At 26.5% G+C, this 24,406-nt stretch overlaps 5 protein-coding genes across 5 annotated transcripts; 3 read left to right on the top strand and 2 right to left on the bottom strand.

Moving 5' to 3' along the window:
* The first annotated feature begins 3,450 nt into the window (after positions 1-3,450).
* Positions 3,451-4,416, top strand: LOC112600577 (UMP-CMP kinase). The gene is made up of 2 exons (XM_025347842.1): positions 3,451-4,000; positions 4,083-4,416. The coding sequence occupies exons 1-2, from the start codon at positions 3,599-3,601 to the stop codon at positions 4,296-4,298; spliced, it is 618 nt and encodes a 205-aa protein (XP_025203627.1). The 5' UTR covers positions 3,451-3,598; the 3' UTR covers positions 4,299-4,416.
* Positions 4,417-6,321: 1,905 nt separating this feature from the next.
* Positions 6,322-7,883, top strand: LOC112600629 (40S ribosomal protein S17). The gene is made up of 4 exons (XM_025347912.1): positions 6,322-6,432; positions 6,645-6,796; positions 7,517-7,688; positions 7,763-7,883. The coding sequence occupies exons 1-4, from the start codon at positions 6,430-6,432 to the stop codon at positions 7,826-7,828; spliced, it is 393 nt and encodes a 130-aa protein (XP_025203697.1). The 5' UTR covers positions 6,322-6,429; the 3' UTR covers positions 7,829-7,883.
* Positions 7,884-9,433: 1,550 nt separating this feature from the next.
* LOC112600626 (glycine--tRNA ligase) lies at positions 9,434-12,590 on the top strand. The gene is made up of 13 exons (XM_025347909.1): positions 9,434-9,663; positions 9,749-9,953; positions 10,015-10,156; positions 10,220-10,531; positions 10,601-10,750; positions 10,819-10,981; positions 11,046-11,210; positions 11,303-11,429; positions 11,489-11,612; positions 11,723-11,939; positions 12,000-12,093; positions 12,174-12,361; positions 12,434-12,590. Exons 1-13 carry the CDS (start codon positions 9,436-9,438, stop codon positions 12,539-12,541), a joined length of 2,223 nt encoding a protein of 740 aa, XP_025203694.1. The 5' UTR covers positions 9,434-9,435; the 3' UTR covers positions 12,542-12,590.
* LOC112600627 (ER membrane protein complex subunit 3) lies at positions 12,270-16,486 on the bottom strand. The gene is made up of 3 exons (XM_025347910.1): positions 15,836-16,486; positions 15,449-15,781; positions 12,270-12,359 (listed from the first exon to the last, which is right to left on the bottom strand). Exons 1-2 carry the CDS (start codon positions 16,290-16,292, stop codon positions 15,489-15,491), a joined length of 750 nt encoding a protein of 249 aa, XP_025203695.1. The 5' UTR covers positions 16,293-16,486; the 3' UTR covers positions 12,270-12,359; positions 15,449-15,488.
* A 2,234-nt stretch (positions 16,487-18,720) lies between these two features.
* On the bottom strand, positions 18,721-23,018 carry LOC112600628 (pancreas transcription factor 1 subunit alpha-like). The gene is made up of 3 exons (XM_025347911.1): positions 22,695-23,018; positions 21,263-21,610; positions 18,721-19,011 (listed from the first exon to the last, which is right to left on the bottom strand). Exons 1-3 carry the CDS (start codon positions 22,855-22,857, stop codon positions 18,836-18,838), a joined length of 687 nt encoding a protein of 228 aa, XP_025203696.1. The 5' UTR covers positions 22,858-23,018; the 3' UTR covers positions 18,721-18,835.
* Positions 23,019-24,406: the final 1,388 nt, after the last annotated feature.

A 24,406-nucleotide genomic window follows, 5' to 3' on the forward strand; every position in this document is an offset into this window, starting at 1 on the left:
ATATTTTTCTTTAAAATACGCAATACTTTTCATAACAATTATTAAATATTAAGAAAAAAATGGATAATTGTAATATATAATTCTAAGACAATACTAATTTCCAAAAAAAAAAATGTTTTTTTTTATTTTATGATAATTCATAAACAAGCAACTGTAGGTAAATACTTGATGTTTTCACTAAATATTTATAATAGTATTTTCTTACAATTTTAAAAATATTTTAGTTATTCAAATTTTTTGGTTTTTTTGTATTTTTTCAAAAATAAATTATTACAACAAAATAACTAAAACTGTTAATTGTTATCTCTGCTAAAATTTAAATATCTATAATTTCGATAAAATTTTTATAAATAAAATAGTACTTACACATTTTTTTGAATTATTAATACTGTATTAAATACTTATGTAGAAGTGGATCTAGGATTTGGGGGGGGGGGGAATTGTTCATATTAATTTTGTAAAAAGTTTAAAACAATAAATTAAAATATTATTAATTTATATTATTATTACAACTACAAATATAGTATAACTGTTAAAGGGGCTCAGGCCCCCTCGCCCTCCCTTCCCCCTTAAATCCACCATTGTTTATATGAGAAACCTTGTATCAAATTATTAATCCTTACCAATAAATATAAACATTTTATTAATTTTAAACCACTAAATTATTTACATATTTTCGTAATTTTTAGAAAGTTTTCCAAAATTTAAATTTCAACCATTTACAAAAAAAAAAATTAAGGTTTATATATATTATATGTTTTTAAATATTTTTGATTAGCTACAATAATAATTTATGAACAGAGCTTAAAAGTTATAGTACTAAAAAAGTAAATTTTTATCGCTATAGTATAGGTATGTCATTTGACGTGTTCTTAAATACACCAAAGTAAGCTCAAAATGTAGCATTACAAAATAATAAACATGTAAAATAAAATTGTCGAATTTTTTTTCTTATAAACCATTAAGAGAGTGTAATCCAAATTTGCATTTAATTTTCAATGTTAAATGAATTTCCAAAAAAAAATATACATTTGCTAGAACTTCCAATTCCTGCTTATGAGGAAGCTATCATATAAAATTTTCTAGCTTATTTACCAATGGAAAAAACATATTTTGAAAATATCTAGTAAATTTGTTTATTCATCTAATGAATTGTACTCAAAAAAATGAAATAGATTTTGTCAAATGTCAAATACTGATCTTCAGACTCAAAATTCACGCTGTGAATTGATTTTTCGGTTTTGCACGTTTCCCCAGCTCCCCGCCAAACTTAAATAAGGCAATTTTCAAACTTTCTTCTTTTTTTTCTTTTTGAAATCATCATATATTACTCAGAAATTCTCGAATGTACTTTTCAAATTTTAATTATTGTTTTATAATTGATTTTCGTGATAATGGATAAATATAGGGTGACAGATCCAAAGGATGAAGTCGATCCTTATTATATTTTGCAAAATATACACCACTTAAAAAATGGCATTTAGGTTAGCTTATGTGGCGACTGGCGATATTTATGCATTGAATTACTAGTGAATAATAATGTACCTGTATTACTTTATTGATACATAACGCTAACGGGCTAATATACTCCTCGTGTGCCGAAAGTGAATACAAATGGCAAAGGTTAAGTGTGACAGAAGATTGCGAATTTTCCAAAAAGTAATTTATCAAATATTAAATTATAAAAAAAAAACTGAAAAATTTGTTCTATAATATGTATTAGGTAGTATGTTTAGTTGTATGCTTGAAAGATTTTGAGTATAACTCGTCAATAATAGTCTATGCCATAGGTGATGGTCTAGTAGTCAAGTTTACATTTTACATATAAAACATGTTACCAGCTGACCACTATAAGATAGAAGTCATGTATGTATAAACTATAAAACTGTTTACATTAACAGGCTAGGTCATAAACATAATATAATAGTATAATAAGGCTAAGTCGTGATTTGTTGTTACCTTGGTTATAAATGGTCATTCTAATTTTCATTGTAAGCACTAAGCAATCTTGTCTATAATAATTAATAAATATTAAATAAGTAAAAATATTATTTAAGAGAATGAATCAAATTTAAGGCATATGATATTATGACGTAAACATCTTATTTGTGACGTGAGGGTAGTTTTATTCCTACGTAAGACGAAATCACGAGTAGTGAAAAAAGGAGAACAATAATTCCATTGTATACAGACACTTATAATATTTATTCAGATCTTTTTAAGGGAAATAGTTTAGGATTGGATCACACTATGCGTTTTGTCGATTGCCGACTAACAGGAGCCGATCGGTAATTGAATCGCAACACTCAAAATAAAATAGATTGAAATATGAAACGCGTTATTACTTATTAGGGCCAGACTAGACCAATTTGTGTAACCGATTAAAAACTGTCAGGAAGCGACCGCAACGTATCCAGATGCATTTCAGTATGTAAAGCACAACACATGCAATTCAGTTTGTTCGATCACACTTGCGCGGATTATCGGTGACCGAAATTGAAAATTGTATGAATAATTAATTAATTAAATAATTAAAAACTTGAAATATATTTGTAATATACATTTATATATAATTATATTTTATTTATATTATAGTCTATGGATGTATATTATTATTTATTAGCATAATTAGTTGATACATATTTTAAATAAAAATAAATAATTCTAATTAACACAACCTTTTTGTTATTTTTTTACTTATAATATTAAATACATTTCGATAAATAAAAAATCAGTTTAAAATTAAAATTTAAAATTAAAAACGATTTTTGGGCTTTTTAATCTCGTTTGTACCTATGTATTCAGTTACCGATAAAACACACTGTATGATCGATCGTCCCGATTGCGGTTAATCAAGATAGTTTTTTCGGTTGCCGACAAAACGCATAGTGTAATCCAAGCCTTAAGTTTAAGTTTGACAATATTGTCACAAATTTACAAACCATACTATGTTCTTACTAGTACAGACAGATGACAGTCAAACAGTTCAGTATTAGGTACCTAGTACCTACCTACTAAATAATTAATAGACACTAAGTAGTTCGTACCTATAATTTTTTTTGGAAACTGATTGAAATTTCTGGTAAACAATAAATAGTATTGAGATGGAGATGTCCGAATAATGGGTATTATTTTTAAATGACAAGTAGCGAATAATTTTTACCGTAAATACCATATCATAGTCAAATATAGATAAATAATAATATGTGAAGAAAATCTATCAATTTTTTTTTTTTTTTTTATGAGAAATATGATCATTGATCACATATTTTAAATTTTTAACCATACATGCCGACGTAGTCATCACTTACAGCTCAGTAAACAATCCTTTATTCATAACGAAATAAAATTATCATTATTATTTATTTTTTTTTATCAATATATAGTAGGTTATCACTTATCAACGATCAACGTCAATTAAATAATATGAATACACCACAAACACATTATTTAAAAAAAATTACTATTATTAATTATTTTTTATTTTAGCAATATTAAGCACATACCTATTTATTAATCGATTTAGTTTCGAGTGCGCAATTAAGTTAGTTGTTTGTGTAACAAATATTATCCAAAGAATGACAAAATCTCTAATTGTATGACGTATTTTCGTTCAGTTTATCGTCTGTTCACCACAATGAGTAAACCTCAAGTTGTTTTCGTTCTTGGAGGCCCAGGTGCGGGTAAGGGTACGCAATGTTCTAACATAGTATCCAAATTTGGATTTGTTCATTTATCTGCTGGTGACCTTTTGCGTGCTGAACGCAGTAAACCAGACAGTATGTTTGGAGAATTGATTGACACTCACATCAAAAACGGTACAATTGTCCCAGTAGAAATTACATGTAAACTTATTCAAAATGCAATGGAAGCATCAGCAGCCAATCGATTTCTAATTGATGGATTTCCACGAAATAGAGATAATATGGTTGGCTGGAATACCACAATTGGAGACCAAGTTGATCTTTTATTTGTGCTATTCCTCGAATGTCCTGAAAATGTATGTATAATTAGTAAATACTAGTGTAAAAAACTAATCATTTTGAAAAAATTGTACCAATATTCATTTTTATTTTATATAGATATGTATAGAACGATGCATGAAAAGAGGTGCTGCTGGAAGTGGTCGCGCTGATGATAATTTAGAAAGTTTAAAAAAGAGGATTGTCACATTTGTAAATGATTCTATGCCAATTATAGAATATTTTAAAGAAAAAAACTTGGTGAAAAGAGTTGAAGCAGGAAAAAATGTTGAAGATGTATGGTCCGATATTATTGAAATATTCAAAAACATTTGAATAGAGAAACAAATTATTCATTTAACTTATTAGACAATTTCCTAAATATGATAGATTAAATTAATTGTATTCTTGCATTATCCCAACAAAAGTAATTATTTTATAATATTATGTATACCAGTGATTTAAGATTTTAAGATATGTGTCTTAATCAGTTTATTTTATTTTATTGAACCATCCAATAAAAACACAATAACATGTAAAATTAATTTGAATTATATTAATTGTTTCCAATTTCCATTAATCTATTCATGCTTCAAATTTAATATTTTAATCATAAATTATAGTTTTATATCATGCATAATTTTACATATTATAATAACACTAATAACTAATAACTAATCAAAAATACTTTAAAAATTTTAAAAAATGTTTTTGTAATAATTCTCTAAACATATCAACCATCATGTTGATGTTATTAAAAATCTTAAGATAACACAACTAAAACAAGAAGTGTTTACTTTAATTTTTGTATGGTTCTAAAGTCAAAATTAGATCAATATTTTGGTTGAAATTATAATTCATTATTTACTACACAAATATGACATAGTCTATTTAACGTTCAACAAATATTAATATAGTATTATTTTAGATGTTATTGAAATTAATTTAAATGTATTAAAACGATTACAATTTACAATCCCTTATAAAACAAAATATGTTCTTCCTAAATCATTAAGTTTAGAACTTACAAATTTAATAACCAGGCCTATGGATTAAATGTATTTGTGTTTTTTTTCTGATACTTTGATAAAGAAATTAAATTTGATGTTAAGTAGGTATCAATTCATAGTACATTTAGAATATTTTATTTTATTTTTTTAAAGTTTTTAAATTTTAAACTAAATAACTTTAAAACTATAAATTCAAATTTTTTATTTAAATTGTATGTTATTACATATTTAGGATTTTAAATAAAAAAACTGCAAAACTGCATATTTTAACATTTAGATTTTATTGCTGTTATATCATGACAGTTTTTTAATGCAAAACTATCATAGACCTGATTATAATAATTCCTAATACTTAATTAAATGTTATTGTTATATATTTAAATCTTAATTTCTACTTAGAATAACTATTAGTTACATTTTTCATTATTATAAACTTGACTTAAGATATACCTTAGGGCTTAAATTATGATTATAAATTCATAAAAAAAATAATACAATATATCTTAAGATATGCATTTACAAACTTTTATGTAATATTTTATGACATGCATGATGTGTTGAATATTGTTACATTAAGATTGATTTGATTATCTGAATTAGAAATTCTCAAACTTTTTTACTTGATAGCAAATTTAGTTTTTTTGTTATAGATTCTTTTAGCATATGAAATTATATAATTACCTATTATATATTTCAAGATAGCAATTATATAATTGATTTTAATAAGCAATATTAATAAATACCTAAACAAATTAAGAGAATTTATTATTAAATTTTAATAATTTCGATTTTAATGTGATGTATTTCAAGGTAATTGCAAATCCTTTTTAATAAACGTAAAATGTCGAATTGCTGACCAAACTTACAATGAATTCTAAATGGAGACCACAATTTTGTTATTTCGAAAATTTACCATCTTAAATATGAGAATGTTACTATAAATCAATAACCAAAGATATTTTCTGAGGACTGAGACGTTTGAGACCATGGATACGAGCTATCTGAACAAATTTTCATAATTATTAATTTGTACTTCGAAATTTCGAATAGTTATAAGTTATAGATGGTGCTATGATAAAGAACGACTAGTTTTGATTTGTGTGCATTTAAACTTCGTTGATGAGTATATTACTTGATTAGTCTATTATGTTATAGCCATTAGCCATAGGACCTTATAATAATATGGAATATAATACATTTTAATCATTTTATCCTGTGATTGTGATTTGTGATAAAAATTAAAAATTATTCATGTTCTATGATGCACCTGTGCTGCAATAATTGATCAGATTGTAAAAAAAAGTGTTATGGCTCCACTGTATGTTATCTTATAATTCGTGGTCAAACTGTTAACTGTTAAGTAACCTCAAACGATAATTTTGATCAGTCTTTTTCGTTCTTGTTGATCTTGTTTACTTCTCGCGTATTTTAGAATTTGACTTGAAGAAACTGTGATCATGGTAAGTATCCAAGTTTATCTTAATAATCCCTTGGTTTTCAAGTAAAATGTTAATTCTTAATGAGAAACCATTCAATTCTTTAACTTAATAGATATTTGACAATCGCCCAATTGTATCCATTTTTCTAAGGCGGTGTCAACTTTTATGAACCATATCTTGCTCAACTTTAAATTCTGTTTGCTTAATAATCTATAATGTGTGTTGTGAATTAGGGTCGCGTCAGGACGAAGACTGTCAAGAAGGCCGCCAGAGTTATCATTGAGAAGTATTACACTCGATTAACATTAGACTTCCACACCAACAAAAGGATATGTGAGGAAATCGCTATCATCCCTACAAAGCCACTGCGTAACAAAATCGCTGGGTAAATATTAAATATGATACTTTTGGTACAACGTAAATCAAGACTGTAATTTAGGCATTAAATAAATAATTTAATTTAAACAAATTTTAATAACCCAACAATTAATGATTTCCGACTATTTGGTTTTTTTTATACCATATAATAAAGCTTGGTTCAATAATCTCTTGTTTCATTTGGTTCTATGACTGGTACTTTCTATAAATTCTTTAAAATGATTGAATTATTCCTGATGTTTGACAGTTTAAGTTGTAAAGCTAGTACCGGACAGTATTTCTGTGTATTTGACACATCTAATTTAGCTTTCATTAGGTAATTTGTGGCTCTTGAGATGTTTAATTATAGTTATTTTAGTCTGACATATTGGTCTTCATCTCTAACAGCAAAATATTTCTATACTTAATAACTCTAAATTATAATTTTCTCTTAAATTAAACGTTTTGTTTGATTTATTCAAAAACAAATATTTTAATGAAATATTATAAATACCAAAAAAGAAATTTCTTTATGGTTTAAAGCAAAAATAGTATTATTTTATTTTAAAACATGTAGTTGAATTATCTCTTTATTAACCCATAACATTTAAATCTTGGCAGCTTATTCAAAATATTCAGTTATTCTCTCTGACATATTAAAAATAAGATATGAAAATAACAATCTTGTCTAATTTCATAAAATATCAATCTTTAATTGTTATGTTAATATTTTTTAATCTTATTACAGTTTTGTTACCCATTTAATGAAAAGATTGCGTACAAGTCAAGTTCGTGGTATTTCCATTAAATTACAAGAAGAAGAACGTGAGAGGAGAGATAACTATGTACCAGAAGTTTCTGCTCTTGAACAAGATGTTATTGAAGTCGATACTGAAACTAAAGACATGTTGAAAATGCTGGTTTGTTATTGTTTTTTTTTTCTAACTTGTTCATTATATTTGGTTAGCTATATTATATATATTTTTTTTTATAGGATTTCCAGAACATCTCAGGATTACAACTGGTCCTCAGCGGAACCCAGTACCCCAAGAGGAATTAAGACATGTAATAATCGTTATAACAACTTATGATTCAGTAAAAAAAATTTTTCCAAACGTGTTTTATTTATTTATTTTAGCTATAATTCCTCATAATGTCTCCCACTTAAATAAATCAAAAAATTGGAAACCTAAATTTTCTATAAATACTTGAGTGTAATGTTATTTATAACAGTTTAAAAAATATATACATATATTTATAAATTATTTATACTTCTAATACCAGATTTTTATACTAATGTATATGAACATTGTTCTTAAAATCTGGTTATTCTTTTGAATTCAGAATTTATAAAAATATTTTATTTCATAATATTTTTTTTGAAAATGTTTTTTAATTTAAACTAATATTATAATATACCAATACTGTATACATAAACTGATGAGTGAACACTCATTAATGCCCATTTACTTATTTCAAGGAATCTAACTATTCCTAAGGAGGTCGACAGGTAACTGTGCTAACTAAAGCGCTTCTACATTAATTTTGATCAAATAATTATTATGGAAATTCTTTTGTTAGACAACGTAAAATTTTAAACTAAAAAGTTGGAAATGCATATTTCAATATATTCTAAATTTTATACAAATTATATTTAAATGTTTTAAAACAATAGAGATTAAAACTGAATGTTACATTTTACTAACTTATGTTACTGAACTTCAGTATTAGAAATATTCTTTTACTTATAATACATGTTACTGAACTTCGGTATTAGAAATATTCTTTTACTTATAATACATGTTAATAAAAAATAGTAGATTATTCATCCTACATAAAGTAAATTTAACCATTATGTTCATTAGTTTATTATTTCTTTAAAAATAATAATGGATAGGCTTTAACCAAAGGTAAAGATACGTAGCAAAAGTTAAATTATCCTATTTTGTAAATAAAATACTTGTTTGATATGGTCATTTAGCAATAAATTATAAAAATGACAAGGTTGCTGCTTATAAATTTTTTAATTTCTTAGTTATTTAATATGAGAATTATTTTTTACAAAATCTAATATCCAATAATCGCTATATTAATACATTTGTAATGTTAGAAAATTGACTTCCGGTATTATCTTCTAAGAGTGTTTGACGAATGATGAGATAGTATTTATAATGAAAATTTTATTTTAATATAAGTAACTACATTAATCATTAGACTAAAAGTCTAATATTTAAGTGTTAATAGTTAGTATAAACAATTAAATAATTCTTTTATAATAGTAGTGTTTTTACTAATTTGTTATTTCTATCTGGGAAGCAGTAATGGCTAAATTAAAAATTTAGTTATGGTCTCAGTGAACGGTAATGAAAGTCAAGGTGTACTATCGTCTATGAATAATACTATAACTATATAGACCACAAACTTTCATGTTCGTGTCTTCGTGATATAAACGATGCAATTTCGCTTTCACTGACGTTTGATTCACCGTGTTAAGTGTTTGTGACGTTTGTGTGCTTAGTGCTCTGCTCTTCTCAGATTATCATAAAATAGTAAAATATATCCATTTATCTAACAAGATATTTACGCCATCTACCAGTGTACTAAGGCTATACAATTATAACCAATGATATCAAGTCATATTTTCTTATTATTTATCCTCATCCAGGTATGTCACGTTTGCAATATCTGAATTTGAATTTGTTCACATTTACTGCTGGAAAAATTCGTGTTTTAACTCGTCTGTCTGTCAGCACACGAAATTACTCAAAGTTGAGTAACTGGGGTACGAAAAAATCTGCTACCCAAGTGAAGATCTTCAACTATCATCCAGAAGCTATGGCGGATCCACAAGTCGAACAAATTTTAGCTCCTCTGAGAGAGGCTGTGAGGAAACAAGTTAGTAAATAATTTGTTTTTACAATAATATTAACAGACTGATTAATAACTGAGTAATATATGCATTTTTAATTGCTTCTGGTAGGGTGTCGTAGTAAGATCAATGAAGGAATCAAATGCCTCAGACATTGAAATAAAAAAGGCAGTTGGAGAGTTGAAAGCATTAAAAAAACAATTAGACGATAAAGAGTTAGCTTTGCAACCACCCTCAGAAACATTCAATAGATCTAAATTTGCAGATCTTATGATACGTAGATTTTTTTACGACCAATCCTTTTCAATTTATGGAGGTATGTCAAGACTGATACAACAATAATTCATGTATATAATCCTTTCGTATAAACTATTTAGGTGTTGCTGGATTATATGATTTTGGACCAATGGGTTGTGCGTTGAAATCAAATATTTTGGAACAATGGAAACGGTTTTTTGTTCTCGAAGAACAGATGCTTGAAATTGATTGTTCAATGTTGACACCAGAACGAGTTTTAGAGTAAAATTTTTCTACAAAATCTTTGTAACATATGATAAAAGTTTTGTATTTTATCCTTATAAGGACTTCAGGTCATGTAGAAAAATTTGCTGATACCATGGTGAAAGATAAAAAAACTGGAGAATGCTTCAGACTTGACCATTTGATCAAAAATCGCTTGGAAACTTTAATCAAAGATAAAAAACAAACTCTTGAAGTTAAGGAAGAATGTAAAGATATTATAATTAAATTGGATGGTATGACTACAGAACAAATGTCTGATATTGTAAACAAATTTAACATGAAATCACCAACTACTGGGAATGATCTTTCTGAACCCGTTGATTTTAATCTTATGTTTGCTACCCAGATTGGACCAACTGGAGATCAAAAAGGGTTTGTATTTTTGAATTTAAAAATAAATTTTAAGCTATGAGACCTATTATAGTATATGCTGTTAAATAGATTTTTGAGACCAGAAACTGCACAAGGTATATTTGTCAATTTCAAACGTTTACTTGAGTTTAATCAAGGACGTTTGCCGTTTGCTGCTGCTCAAATTGGTAATGCTTTTCGGAATGAAATTTCTCCTCGTTCTGGTTTATTGAGAGTTCGGTAAATACATTTTTATACTTAACTTAAATAGTCCATTTTAATATAAAAATTAAATAAATTAATTTTAGGGAATTTACTATGGCTGAAATAGAACATTTCTGTGACCCAAGCGACAAATCACATTCAAAGTTTATTGATGTAGAAAATACTACAATGAAGTTATACAGTGCTTGTAATCAAATGGATGGACAACCTCCTGTTGATATTACAATTGGCGAAGCTGTATCTAAAGTAAAAAGCATTAAGTACATTAAACAAATTATCTATTGATTTAATTATACAATAAATGTATCAGGGTATGGTTGCTAATCAAACATTGGGATATTTCATGGCTCGTATTTACATGTTTATGATGAAAATTGGAGTAACCAAAGAAAAATTAAGATTTCGACAGCACATGTCAAATGAAATGGCTCATTATGCTGTTGACTGCTGGGATGCTGAGTGTTTAACGTCTTATGTGAGCATTTTTCATTGATTTAAGTTTAAAGTCAAAACATGTTTAAAACTTAACTATAATAATTATAAATTGTTTTATACATATTTCAATAGGGTTGGGTAGAGTGTATTGGTTGTGCTGATCGATCAGCATATGACCTCAGTAAACATGGCGAAGAAACTAAACAAAGATTAGTGGCTGAAAGAAAATTGCCTGCACCAAAAACCATTCAAGTTACTGGTAAATATTATTTTTTTACAAAAATAATTTCTGATTAAACTTTGAGGCTGTTTTTTTAGAATTGGAAATGGATAAAGGTTTGATTGGTAAGACGTTACGCAAAGATTCCAAAGAGTGTGTTGAAAAATTATCAAAATTATCAATAAGCGAAGTTAAACAACTCCATGAATTTATTGATAATGGGTAATATATTTTTCAAATATATAGTTTTTTCAAAACTATTTTACATGTAGTTTATTTAAAAATAATAAAAAACTTTTTTTAAATAATTTTATTATCTTTGTTACTTTTAGAAAACCAGATCCAACTACTGGATTAACATTATGTAAAATTGGCAATAAAGAATTCTCGATCAACAAAGAAATGATCCCACTGAAATCTTATTCAAAAACCATACATGTTGAAGAAATTGTTCCTAATGTAATAGAACCATCATTCGGTATTGGGCGAATAATTTATACTTTATTAGAACATACATTTAAAGTTCGTGAAAAAGATGAACAAAGAACGGTAAAGATATTAAAATTGTTTAAATTATTAGTGAATTATTAAATTATATTTTTTTTTCAGTACTTATCATTGCCACCATTAGTTGCGCCTTTAAAGTGTTGTGTTCTTCCATTGCTTGACAATGAAAAGTTTACACCCCTAGTATCAATGTTGTGTAAGTATTGCAAAATGATAATAATATGTAATTTAATTAATGATATATTTTTTAAATTATATAATATAATTTATTTTTAGCCAAAAACTTATGCTTGAAAGGCGTATCAAATAAAATTGATGATTCAAGTGGGTCAGTAGGACGCCGTTATGCAAGAACTGACGAGATAGCAGTGCCATATTGCATTACAGTAGATTTTGACTCGTTGGTCGAACCACAATCAGTAACCATTCGAGAAAGGGATTCAATGGAACAAATCCGAGTACCTGTAAGAATAACAACAGTTTAATAAAAAATTACTTGTTTATATATTTTATTTACATTACTAATATTATTTTAGGTGTCCGAAGTTGTGGATTTGGTACAAAATCTATCCCTAGGCAACATTGTTTGGAATGTAGCTAAAGTTAAATACCCTATATTTGAGTCTCAACAGACAAATGAATAATGTAATTTAAAACAAAATTAATATATATATATATATTATAAACATTAAACTTATTAGTTATTAAACTTCAATTTATTAATAAAATATAACTTTTTACCATGAATTTTCTTTGATAGTATAATATGCAAATTGGTATATTGTATATCTAATATTTTATTACCAATTATTGTATAAATAATTACGTTGTAGTCTGTGTTAATTTCAAATTTAAAAGTGTATCTCTAGTTGATTATCAATTGGATGATATCATAACATATCTTTATATATAAAGATTAAACGTACGAGTTTGCGTGCAATACGCTCCAAAACTATGTAACTGGTTTTGATTTTGTTCACGTGTGTGATTTGGTCCAACTTAAAATATAGGATAATTTATATTTTTATTTAAAATATATGCAAGAGAGAGAGAAGAAAAGAATAACCGGTTTGATCTTGGAATAATATGCCTGATGTGTTATACATCTAATTGTAACTCTAAAAATAGTTAAATATTAATGTATTTATATAATTTATAAAATAATTTCCATTTCAATCAATAAATTTGTTAATAGTTTAGTATAGCATTAATTCAACAAATTATAACAGCCACAAAAACCTGTGGTTCAATCAGCTAGTGTTATATAAGGTCTATGTGTGCTAAACTGAATTCCAGTTATGACCTTTAATTTTTTATCTACAAATAAATTTTTTCTCTTTCTCTCTATTAGTTTTAGAAGCAATTGATCCTATGACAATAAAACAAACTTCTTTTCATCTTTCTCTATCCAGTGCTATTTCACTAACATTGAATATACCTAGTTATCTTAATTCTTTCTTGCTTTTGTCAATAAATTTCTCTTTTGGTCTTTAAATCTACCTTTTACCCTGAAGTAACCAGCTTAGTATATTGTTTGTTATTTAGCCTTAATACATAATCAAGCCAACTCAGTCTAATGTATCATATTTCAACTATTATTTTCAGTCTTCTGAATAATTCCTATAATTCAATGTTAGATTTAATGTTGTATGTTAAAATATCTTCATATTTTTTTTGGTCCATAAATCTATCTAAGCAATTTCCTCTTCATGCCAAATTTGTTTAGAGATGAATTATGATTTTTGTTTATTTAGTGTGCCTCTAAATATGCATTACAGTAAAAAAACCTAAATTATAAATTACAAATGCATTCAAAATAATCAGTGGATTTAAATCTAATTTTTACTTAAAATATTCTTATACTTGTTTAGTTTACACGCTCAAACTGTATTCAATACTACTCATTTCTCGTCGATGGATATTTGGTGTTCTGTATTATAAACAAACAATAGTGTTTTGTCATATGTGTAGAAATAACTGATGGATTGGAAAATATATTATTAGTATACTCTGTTCAAGATGAAATTAGTACCAACAAGTGACTAGTTTCTTCAGGCAAAGATCAAATATTACTTATCAAAGCCATATCCATGCACATAATTCGACAATTCAGTTCTGATCTTATTTTGAACAGAGTATACTTATTACTAATAATTTATGGACATACACGTATCAGATAAACAATAATATCTGATTGCTGGCAAATCCATCATAGTATTCAACAATCTATTTTAACTACGTACTTAACAGTAACAATCATAGTTTGTACAGTCTATAAATGAAACTCTCAGACAGAATTTTAGGAAATATTCTTTCTCAAATTTCTTCACTTAGTACCTTCCTTGGTTAGGTTACCTCATACATCAAAAATACAAAAGAAAGAAGTGGTGAACTAATACTTTTAGAGCAAATGTCAACTAAACAAGCACTATTGTTTGCATATATGTAATTTTCATAACATATCTTAATACCTTTTACATTATTGCTAATAAATATTAATAAAATGTAAGTATTACTATGTTTTCATTTTTACAATGGTGTATTTTTATTTTTTTCAAGAAATAGACAATCAATTTTAATAACTAATAAGAATTTATTAAAAATTTAAACCACACCTATATTAGAATACAATATTTAGTTAAATGTCCCAGATTTTATTATTCTAAGTTTTACTCTTCCCAAAACAAATCAAAAATGACATATATAATTTAAATAATCTTAAACTGTAGTCTTTTCGTCATTTTTGTATTAATTTGATCTAAATGTAAATGAATAGTACTTTTCAAGCAGTGTATTAATGGATATTTCTTTCTTTGAATCAAGCTCACTTTTTATATTATGAATAGAATAATTCAACAATAAAACACCCTTACAAATTGTATTTATCGCAAAAGAAAAAAATAATTTAAAATGTAACTTATATTAGTCTATGAAGTTATACTATTACATATCATAACTAGACTACTGTATAACTTATTACATATAATATAAATCTCTATTTACTAAGTGACTAGTTACTTATATTGTTTTTAAATAGTACTTTCCAGTGTGGCAGTGTCATAATCCATAATAACTAACAAATATATTTAACCAAATATAAATGTAATTTATTGTATATAACATAATTACTACAATATACTCTTATATATATTATAGTAAGTATTGTTTAATAAATGGTGTGTATAATATGTTGAGGATTATTGATAGATTAAAAAAATATTTAATAACTTAACTTTCAAAATAAATATAAAAAACATTGAAGTAAAAATGAACTATTTAAGAAATCATTAACTAAATATCAAATACAGGTAGATTAACCTCAAAAGTTGACTATAAAAAACAAAAGTGTGTTAGGCAAAAATATGATATCACACTACCACATAAGAAAAATAATTACATTAATCAATAAAAAGATTTATTTTAATTATAAATTTAATCAATGCAAAACCAAAATTAAATACATAAATGCTACTGATGAGTTACACAAAAAAATTAATTAAATTTTAATTTAAAAAGAAAAACAATTATATTATTTTCTTTATACATCTTACTTGGAATAGTAAAATTGTGTTCACTTCAGAGCTCAAATTGTTACTTAATACTTTTATTCAATAATACATTAAGCACTTCATTGTCGAGATCTGCAAGGGCCCATTTATGGGAGCTAATTTCTAATGCTTCCCATTCTGCTTTAAAAGCTACTTTTGGATCCATGGGCATTGACATTGCAGCACCGGACATTTGATCTTGCATCAAACGTGACTGATCTGCAGCATTATTTTCACCCAAAACTAATGCATATATACTACGAAGCCCAAATACATTCAAAAAATACCATGAAGCAGATGATACCCAAGCTGCATCTAATGAAACTAATTCAATACCTAAAAAAAGAAAATATTAAAACTTGTACTAAAAGAACAAATTACACAAATTACCTCTTTGCAACATTGGTTTGAAACGCAGAGTTAAGGGAAATGGGACTTTAGTAGTGACAAACCCTGAGAACATCCAATTGATCCAACCACCAATAACTACCATTGGCAAAACATTGGTTACGTTGCCTTTCAACATTTCTGTCATCATACTTGGATCAGGCATAGCTGTTTGAGCAGGAGCTGCTCGTTTTTGTGTCTTGAAGTAACCATTCTCTTCATTATTAAAGTAATGACGACGCATGTAGAATCCTTGTTTAGATATATATCTGCCATTTTCACGTAACATGCGTGATCTAATTAATACTTGACTATCCTGTACTTGTGTCAGTTCAACTTTTTTCTGAGACGTGATCAACAATGACACATAATGTCGAATAACACCGACAAGGAATGTAATCAATACAATTGGTAAGAACACCCAACCTCGAATGTTGATGTCCAACACTAATTCAGCCATATTCTTAATTTCTTACTAAGTTAAACCACAAAATTAAAATAATATAGACATTAATATGATTAGAATAGTAACAAACTTCTAACTGATTGAACTAGGAACTCGAAAAGTTTTACACCTAAGTAATTTTATACTTGAAAATATTAAAATTTAAATTTTCATTTGAATAATTAAATTTAATGATATTTACTATTTAAATAATAAATGGTTTATAATGTGATGAATACTCATAATCATAAACCATGATTCAATGATTATAATATTAGATAGATAAGATCACGGGACGAGTATTTTTTCTTTTTGCACTATCTTTTATCAGAGTTATCGGTCATTCTCACGAAGAAAATCACAACATTTCATCCATTGATATCATAGTATTATTTGCTCACCAGTATGCGTGACGGTCGCATACGACTAAACCAAAGTATTAAACCTGACCATAAAAAAAATAATATAGATACTTGTCATTTGTGATGTATTAATTGAATTTTATTCAGTAAATTATGAAATATTTTAAAACAGCGGTTCTTAACCTCTTGTAAAACACGGACCCCCGATGAAATATTTTTAGAAATCGCGGACCCCCCTACCAATTTTTTGTCAAATACCTTTTTTTACAAAACATATCAATTTATCATAACCAAAATTATAATAACTATTTTATATTGACCCGCCGTCACAGACAATATAAGATTATAATTTTATATGAAACAAAAACAATAATCCATAAATATTGTAATAATGCACTCATGTCACGTATTAACTTATGTTAGGTGGTAAGGCTGCCGCGGATCCTCAGGGGGCCGCGGACCACAAGTTAAGAACCGCTGTTTTAAAACATCACCTATTATTATAATTTATAAATGTTGTGTTTTAAAATAACGCTTTCGTGCTATACATACATGTATTAATATTAGATATCAGTGATATCACTTTAAATATTATTGTAATCATTTCTCTAAAGAAATCAGGCTTCGATCGAGTATCACACTCCACGATAGGTAGGTAATAGGTAGGTTCACTATTTAATCTATTTATTACTATTATTTTTGTAATTACTAATACTTGTCATCTTTTTTACTTTTTGTTTTCATCATCACCTTTTAAACAGTAGGTAGGTAACAACTTTAATTGCTTTATTTTCAATTTCAATATCATTATTTCTGGCAGTTAAGTACATTCCATTAAGGCATTTCTAGCGTACCTATTTGAAAGTTATTCACCAACAATTGAATTATCATAATTATTACTAACAAAAGTCGTTATATAGGTTATAGGTAAATATATTTATGGTTTTATAATTTTCAAAATACTTACTAAACTCTTTTTGAGCTATTTATAGAATTTGAAATTTTTGATATTTAAATATGCTCGGTAAAATTTAATACATCCTTTACCAATCTACTAAATGGATATGTTAACTGGAAACTTACTACATGGAATAGATACCTAATTACTTCACATGTTTTTTCTTATTGTTCTGTTATTTGGTGATCGATGGTGTATTACTCATTACTATATAATTATAGATACAGTGGCCACGAAAACTTATTTGCAAGCGAGACGAGAAAATTTGAGTTGTTCTACATTTCTATCTATATATTTTATTAATTTAGTACCATGCAAGTCGTGGCTAGAATTTTTTTTTTTTTTGAAGGATGACTGAGGTAAAGTTAAAACAATAAAAAAAATGTATTACGCTTTAATTTCCTTTTTATAGAAAACACTTTATAAACAAAATATAAAGACTATTTTTTATTGTGCACTGCGCAGTCAGCACTTTGCATTATACAAGTACACCCACGATTCTCGTATATTATAATATTATATTGATAATTAGTAATTAGGTACCCAGTTATTCTGCAAAATCCTGTAATAATCATAGATGAATATTTTTATTGCGACTCAATTTGTAACGGATTATTCTAAGTTATAACTATTATGAATAATTGTGAAAGAAAAAATATTTTTAAACATAAAATACTTTTTTTTTGTTTTTGAAGAGACGACGGCGCAGGAATGCTTTCGCATTGCTTCCGCGAAAAAAAAACATAAAATACCTAAATGATTAAGTTGTAACAAGTAGTTAGTGGGTAGTTATATCGATACAGGTATATATAGCCATAAAACAATAAATTTGCTTATATAGCATAAGAGAACATCTCCAGCTTAATGCAGTTTGTTGGTTATAATATAATATAATAACTCTTTATTACGCATATTAAAATTACCATACTATATTGCTAGTAAATCATACAATAGGAATAATAGAGTTATAATGTATTATTATACTTTAAATATGAATGATTAAAATTACTAATTAAAAAAAACTAACAACATTAAACAATAATAAAACAAGTAGGTACCTTCACAAAAAAAAAATATAGTTAATATTAAAATAAACCATTTTAAATAGGAATAAGAACTGAATTTAGACATAATATATATATATTATATGTATCACTAGTATTCTATAATTTATAACTTTTAAGCTATAAATCATAATCGTAGCTAGTGGTCTTATTTATTATGTTGATGTTGAGTGATTAGATTTTACTTGATGATGTCGAACTCGTTGAAGTTGAAGTAGATCCAGAATTACGCGGTGACCCTACTTCAGGCCTCCATAACTTTGCCCGCATTACTCCTGCACTGTTTGGACAATTTTCTTTTGCCCTTGACCAAGACAATGAATGTAATGAATATGGAGTTCCGAACGCACCTGAAATTTAAAAATTTCCATTTTATATTACCTACTTTAGGTTTCCATTTCAATATTTCATGATATCAATATAGATAGTTACAATGTAGAACGTACTACGTAGCTGTAAGTCGATACCACTTATGCATAATATTGTAATTTGAATAATAAATTAATAAAAAATTAATAAAAAATAAATTAAAATTACCTACAGCATAGAACAGTGTAAATATAGATGCATGGTATAAATAGGCATTAACTTATAATTGGTCTAAATATTTTGAGTTCTACATTATTTTTTTTTTTTTTAATTTATATGTACTTCATAATAATGAAAAGTTTCATGTCCCTATATAACCTTACGGTTAATTTTTTTCTAAATTACGACATATGTAATGACTAAAACTATGAGATGGAAAATCGTTATTATTTGTAAAAATATAACAGTGAGTCAAAATTAAGTATTTAAGCTTTTGATGTAATAACATATGTAGATCGAAAAATTAATAAAAAAAATTAAAAAATCTTCAAATAGAACAATAAATTCAAATTATTATGAAAGTTTGATAACTAAAAATTCATATTATAATGCCTACCAATATTCATGTATTTTTAAGTCTTTATGGTTAGGTTGTTAGATATTTATTTTTTAATTAAAAAAAAACCAAATAGATTTTATCCAAAAATAATAATGTGTAATTGCTAATTACCTACTATAATTCCTGTTTTTCCATAATTGTTAACCATTACCCATAATATTTAACAATAATCAATACAATACGTATACTTTTATAAAACAGTGTACATAACAGAGATTAAGGAATGTAAGGGCCTTGGTCTAACTCTTAGAAGTAGATATTATTTTTCAATTACACATATTATGTTTAATATTGTTATATTATAAGTTAATTCAATAATAAATTTAAATTTACCGCAAAACAATATTTTATTAGAAAGTGCCTAAAATTTAAAAATAGTTAAATTTAATTATCAAAATAATAATAGGTAATATGATTGTTTTTATCAAAATTTAAAACCATGCTAAATTAGGTACCAATATTATTATAGGGTTTATCCTACTCTACTAGTCCATAATAATCAATTTTAAATTTATATTTGTAAACTCGCTACTCACTTTTATGCATTTATAATATATAATATATTATTACAGTTATTAATAATAAAATTTATTTATAAATTTATGATAATATCAATGATTGAAATTTTTTATTCAAGTTATGATTTAAATATATTTTACAAATATTATATTGTGTATTTGTGTTTTATACTTGGATGCAAAAATATTCCAAGTGTAAGGTCCTCATTTTGTGTAGGCTCGGGGCCCGGGCTCCCTTGGTTCCCCCTAAATTCGACCCTGTATAAGATATTTTTATATTGAACAAATTTGTTATACTTAAGTATTCTAGTATTAAAAAAATGATTTTTAGATGAATTGTGAAGAAGAAAAAGAGTTAAATTAAACATTATAGTAACGTACAGTAAAATTCCACTGTACCACTATAGTGATAAGTATTAAATTTATACATATATGTAGTATAAATGTTGACAATTTCTAATAAAAGGTGGAAGTTGTCATGTTATTATTTATATTTTCTAATAATAGCAGGCAATGAAACATATAACAGTCATACTATACGGTACTAAGAAGAAGATGGTAAATTATTAAAATATAGTAAAAAAAAATATTTAGTTTAATTTTTTATTAAACATTTTAATTAAATTTATATATTTTAAATATTAATTTATTTCATATAATCGCCCTAATCTTTAACCAATTTTTTTATTTATTTTATTTTTTTTATCAATTACATTAGTAATATTATTTAATTTTTTTTTTCATATCAAATTTAACACGGTTTGTTTTTTTTTTTACTTTTTTATAATTCTCTAATTTCAAAATACATTCAACAACTTCCTCAGATTTAAAAGAACTAATTTCATCTATCGGTGGACCAATTGATACTCAACTATAGTCTATAAACGAACTGTAGAATAACCAAACATGCGTGATAACATTGCCTAAAAAATTACTTAAATAATGACAATTCCTAAGTAATGATATTATTTCTTTCCCGTATAAGGAATATTGTCATCACTGCCTAAATTGTCAAAATTTCCAGTAACCTATGTTACCTATGTACTATAGATAATAAGTACCTAAATAATTTAAGTTGAAAACTTAAAAGTATAATTCGATGTGCTAGTTCTATCAGTGCATTAAAATTTAAAATTTAATTTTTGTTTATATTACCTCTGACAATAAACTTCTTAACGGGTTGTTCCTTGACCTGTGCCGGTGGCCTATGTAAGCGACCGGCGATTGTTGTAAGTTTGGCCACGTTCAAAGACGTCACGCCATTTCCTGTCGGTCCTGTGCCACGAGTCAACTCGGATAGGAAGTTTATGTAACCAATGGCTAACTTCAGTGTGTCCACTTTAGACAAGCGCTTCTCATACGGCAATGTGGGTATGTGTGCACGAAGCCCTTCGAACGCTTCGTTGATACTCTGCATGCGTCGCCGTTCGCGCAAGTTCGCTGCTTGCCTCTGCTGCGTCTTTTGCCTGTGACATCGCGAACTCTTCTTGCGACCCGAATCAACTAGAAAATATAATATGCCAAAGCCAAATACATTTTTAAAAAAGACCAACAAAAATTATTTAATCATAAATAGTTATTTTACGTTTGAATGTCCAATTTTGTCAACTTTAACTTCAAACAAATTTAAAAAATAAATGTAGTTTCGCGTCATAATTTCTTTTTCAATTTTTGAACAATGTTGTATTAAATTTTTAACTCTAAACTATTAAAATTAAAAATTAAGGTTAGATTTAAGAGGGGCTGAGTAGGCTACAGTCCAAGGACCCCACAGTCGTATAAATAAAAATAAAATTAATATTAACTTTAAATACCTCTATAATAATGTATAATACCTATGGAACTTAATTTTTGTATTTAAAATTAAATTTTCACTGAAAAAAATTATAGATTTTTTGGTACCTACTGTTATCAAGACACATGCAGGCAAAATAACAAGTAACAAATTATCTTGATTTTTTCGGTGAATATGAACACTATAAAAAATAACTTGGAAAAAGTGTCAATCGTAAGTCGTAACAATATTTATTATTATCGGATGGAGTTTTTAAATATTTAATCAGGGTTCAGGGGTCATATAGAAAAATTGTTGTTAACACGACCGCGACGGTCGATTACAAACAACGAATTGTTTGTGGTAGTAAAACAATGAAAGTTAATTTTCTAATTTATAATATATTGAGCATTTATATGGATAGAGACAGATTTAATCGACTTATAAGAATAAAATCAGAGTGTGATGATAGTTTAAGATAAATTTATTTTAAATGTAACTAAAGATTTTGTGAATATAAAATTAAGAAAAAATCCAGTTAGGTATTTAATTTTAATTATTCATAATTTAAAATGAATAATAATTATTATTTTTATTATTAATTCAAGTCTCAAATTCTCAGTAATATAGTTTAATACCAAGTGAATTAAATAAGCAACATATTAAAAATATTAAATATTGTATAAAATTAAAAAATGTATTGTCTGGTTTATTTATTTTACGCCTCACAATATATTTCACTCTTGAGAAAAAACAAATTTTGCATTGACACATTCTTAAATTTAATACTAAATTATTTATAGCTACACTTACCGCAATTGCCGGAATCGCAGTCGCTGTTCAATGAGCTTGTGCCATCGGACTCAGAACCGGACGAATACTCGTACAGGAAATAATCTCTCGTGTACGGTGGTGCGTGATAATGATGACTTGCACCATGATGATTCAGTTGATAATGATGGTGATGATGATCCATCGCTGGATATAATGACCGTACGTCGCGAGTACGATGTTTTGAGTTCGTTATTAATATTATTATTAATAAACACTTATGTTTACATACTGCACTACTAGTTGAGACGTGAGCAAACAAACCCGAGTCGACGCCGGGACGCAACTGCAGAGACTGGCAGAATCAACTTACAAGTATCCAACATACCGAGGCGTGCCGAATAAATGGCGAGTAGTCGCGATACCACGCCCATACACCGCCCCAATATACACCCTTCGCCACCAACTTCCACCCACATATAAGTTTGTGACCCTTTAACGTGTATGCGTATAATATGTTTATGTATATGCAAGCTACATTATATTAGGTGCTTACACCGTCCAAAAAAATATTGATAATAAATTCCAATATTGCGGCAGGTTTAACTTAGGTAAACAGGTATATATTATTATGTAGGTATATTAATATAAACAAGTATATCTAAGTAAGATATGTATAATGTATATATGTAGGTAAGTGAGATTGGTGCAGCAGTAACTCAGATGTCAGTTACCAACTTCAGTTATTATAAATTCATTGTATTTATTATATAGGTAGATATAGCCTATACTTTATAGATATAATCAATATATAGTATATAATATTATAAATACTTGCGATCTATACAAAAATGTTGCTATAAAATACAATTATAGCGACAGCTATTACATACGTGGTCGTCTAACAAAGCTAATTAATATAAATTAATATTTATCATGTAATAAGTAGGTATGATTAATGCGATTGTATATAAATAAATTCATAAGAAATAATATATCAACAAAACAATACAGAAATGTAAAACAATTGATTTTAACTCTTTTGAAAAAATAAACAAACCTTAAAATTAAATATATATAGTTTCCGGCAATTTGCTGTTGTTTAAAAACTATCAGCTTCTACCCGTATAATATTTTTTAAATTATAAACATCTATTGATTTATTTATTATATTTCACAAATTTTGTTCTATAGGTATAGTAGTCATCATATGAGCAGTTTTATTAAATTAATTTTACAATTTTTAAATTAGTTTTTACTATTACTTTTAAAATCGATTTTTTTAAATTTAGACTAGATATTATTCTTGAAAACAAAATATTAACTAATGTATTATTATGTTAGTAAATGAAAACATGCTTATACCTAAGTTCAAAGTATGTTTTAGTCACATATGTTGACTATGTCTTAAACTTACGCTCAAAAATGTAGAATTGTAAAATGTTCATAGTTTGCTTCAAAATTAATGTATCATAACATTTCTAAATAAGGCTCTAGATAATATATATATATTTACTTTAAAAATTTGTAATAGGTCAATTTACTCTAATACTAAAAATAACAGTCTAATTTATTTTATTGAACGTAAAATATGCTATGTAATATATTAATAAGACGAAGACAAAACAAGAAAAATATTTCCTCTTCAATTTTTTAACTATAGTATATTATAGTCCAGCATCATAGTGATTTATATTAGACAGAAAAAAAAAAATAATAAATAAGTAATGTGTACACAATTTTACTATGTATCT

The sequence above is a fragment of the Melanaphis sacchari genome, unplaced genomic scaffold (genome assembly GCF_002803265.2).
Source record: "Melanaphis sacchari strain LSU unplaced genomic scaffold, SCAv2.0 Contig65_pilon_pilon, whole genome shotgun sequence".
NCBI classification, from domain to species: Eukaryota; Metazoa; Arthropoda; class Insecta; order Hemiptera; family Aphididae; genus Melanaphis; species Melanaphis sacchari.

Excerpts from the sequence above, each read along its gene's own strand:
- LOC112600627 (XM_025347910.1), bottom strand. The coding sequence starts at position 16,292 with ATGGCTGAATTAGTGTTGGACATCAACATTCGAGGTTGGGTGTTCTTA. Across the intron at positions 15,782-15,835 it reads CAAACCAATGTTGCAAAGAG|GTATTGAATTAGTTTCATTA; the intron begins GTAATTTGTGTA and ends TTCTTTTTTTAG.
- LOC112600629 (XM_025347912.1), top strand. Across the intron at positions 6,797-7,516 it reads CTGCGTAACAAAATCGCTGG|TTTTGTTACCCATTTAATGA; the intron begins GTAAATATTAAA and ends ATCTTATTACAG. Across the intron at positions 7,689-7,762 it reads AAGACATGTTGAAAATGCTG|GATTTCCAGAACATCTCAGG; the intron begins GTTTGTTATTGT and ends TTTTTTTTATAG.
- LOC112600577 (XM_025347842.1), top strand. The coding sequence starts at position 3,599 with ATGACGTATTTTCGTTCAGTTTATCGTCTGTTCACCACAATGAGTAAA. Across the intron at positions 4,001-4,082 it reads TCCTCGAATGTCCTGAAAAT|ATATGTATAGAACGATGCAT; the intron begins GTATGTATAATT and ends TATTTTATATAG.
- LOC112600626 (XM_025347909.1), top strand. The coding sequence starts at position 9,436 with ATGTCACGTTTGCAATATCTGAATTTGAATTTGTTCACATTTACTGCT. Across the intron at positions 11,211-11,302 it reads CTGAGTGTTTAACGTCTTAT|GGTTGGGTAGAGTGTATTGG; the intron begins GTGAGCATTTTT and ends ATATTTCAATAG. Across the intron at positions 12,094-12,173 it reads ACCCCTAGTATCAATGTTGT|CCAAAAACTTATGCTTGAAA; the intron begins GTAAGTATTGCA and ends ATTTATTTTTAG.
- LOC112600628 (XM_025347911.1), bottom strand. The coding sequence starts at position 22,857 with ATGGATCATCATCACCATCATTATCAACTGAATCATCATGGTGCAAGT. Across the intron at positions 21,611-22,694 it reads CTGCGATTCCGGCAATTGCG|TTGATTCGGGTCGCAAGAAG; the intron begins GTAAGTGTAGCT and ends TATATTTTCTAG. Across the intron at positions 19,012-21,262 it reads TAAGAAGTTTATTGTCAGAG|GTGCGTTCGGAACTCCATAT; the intron begins GTAATATAAACA and ends TTTAAATTTCAG.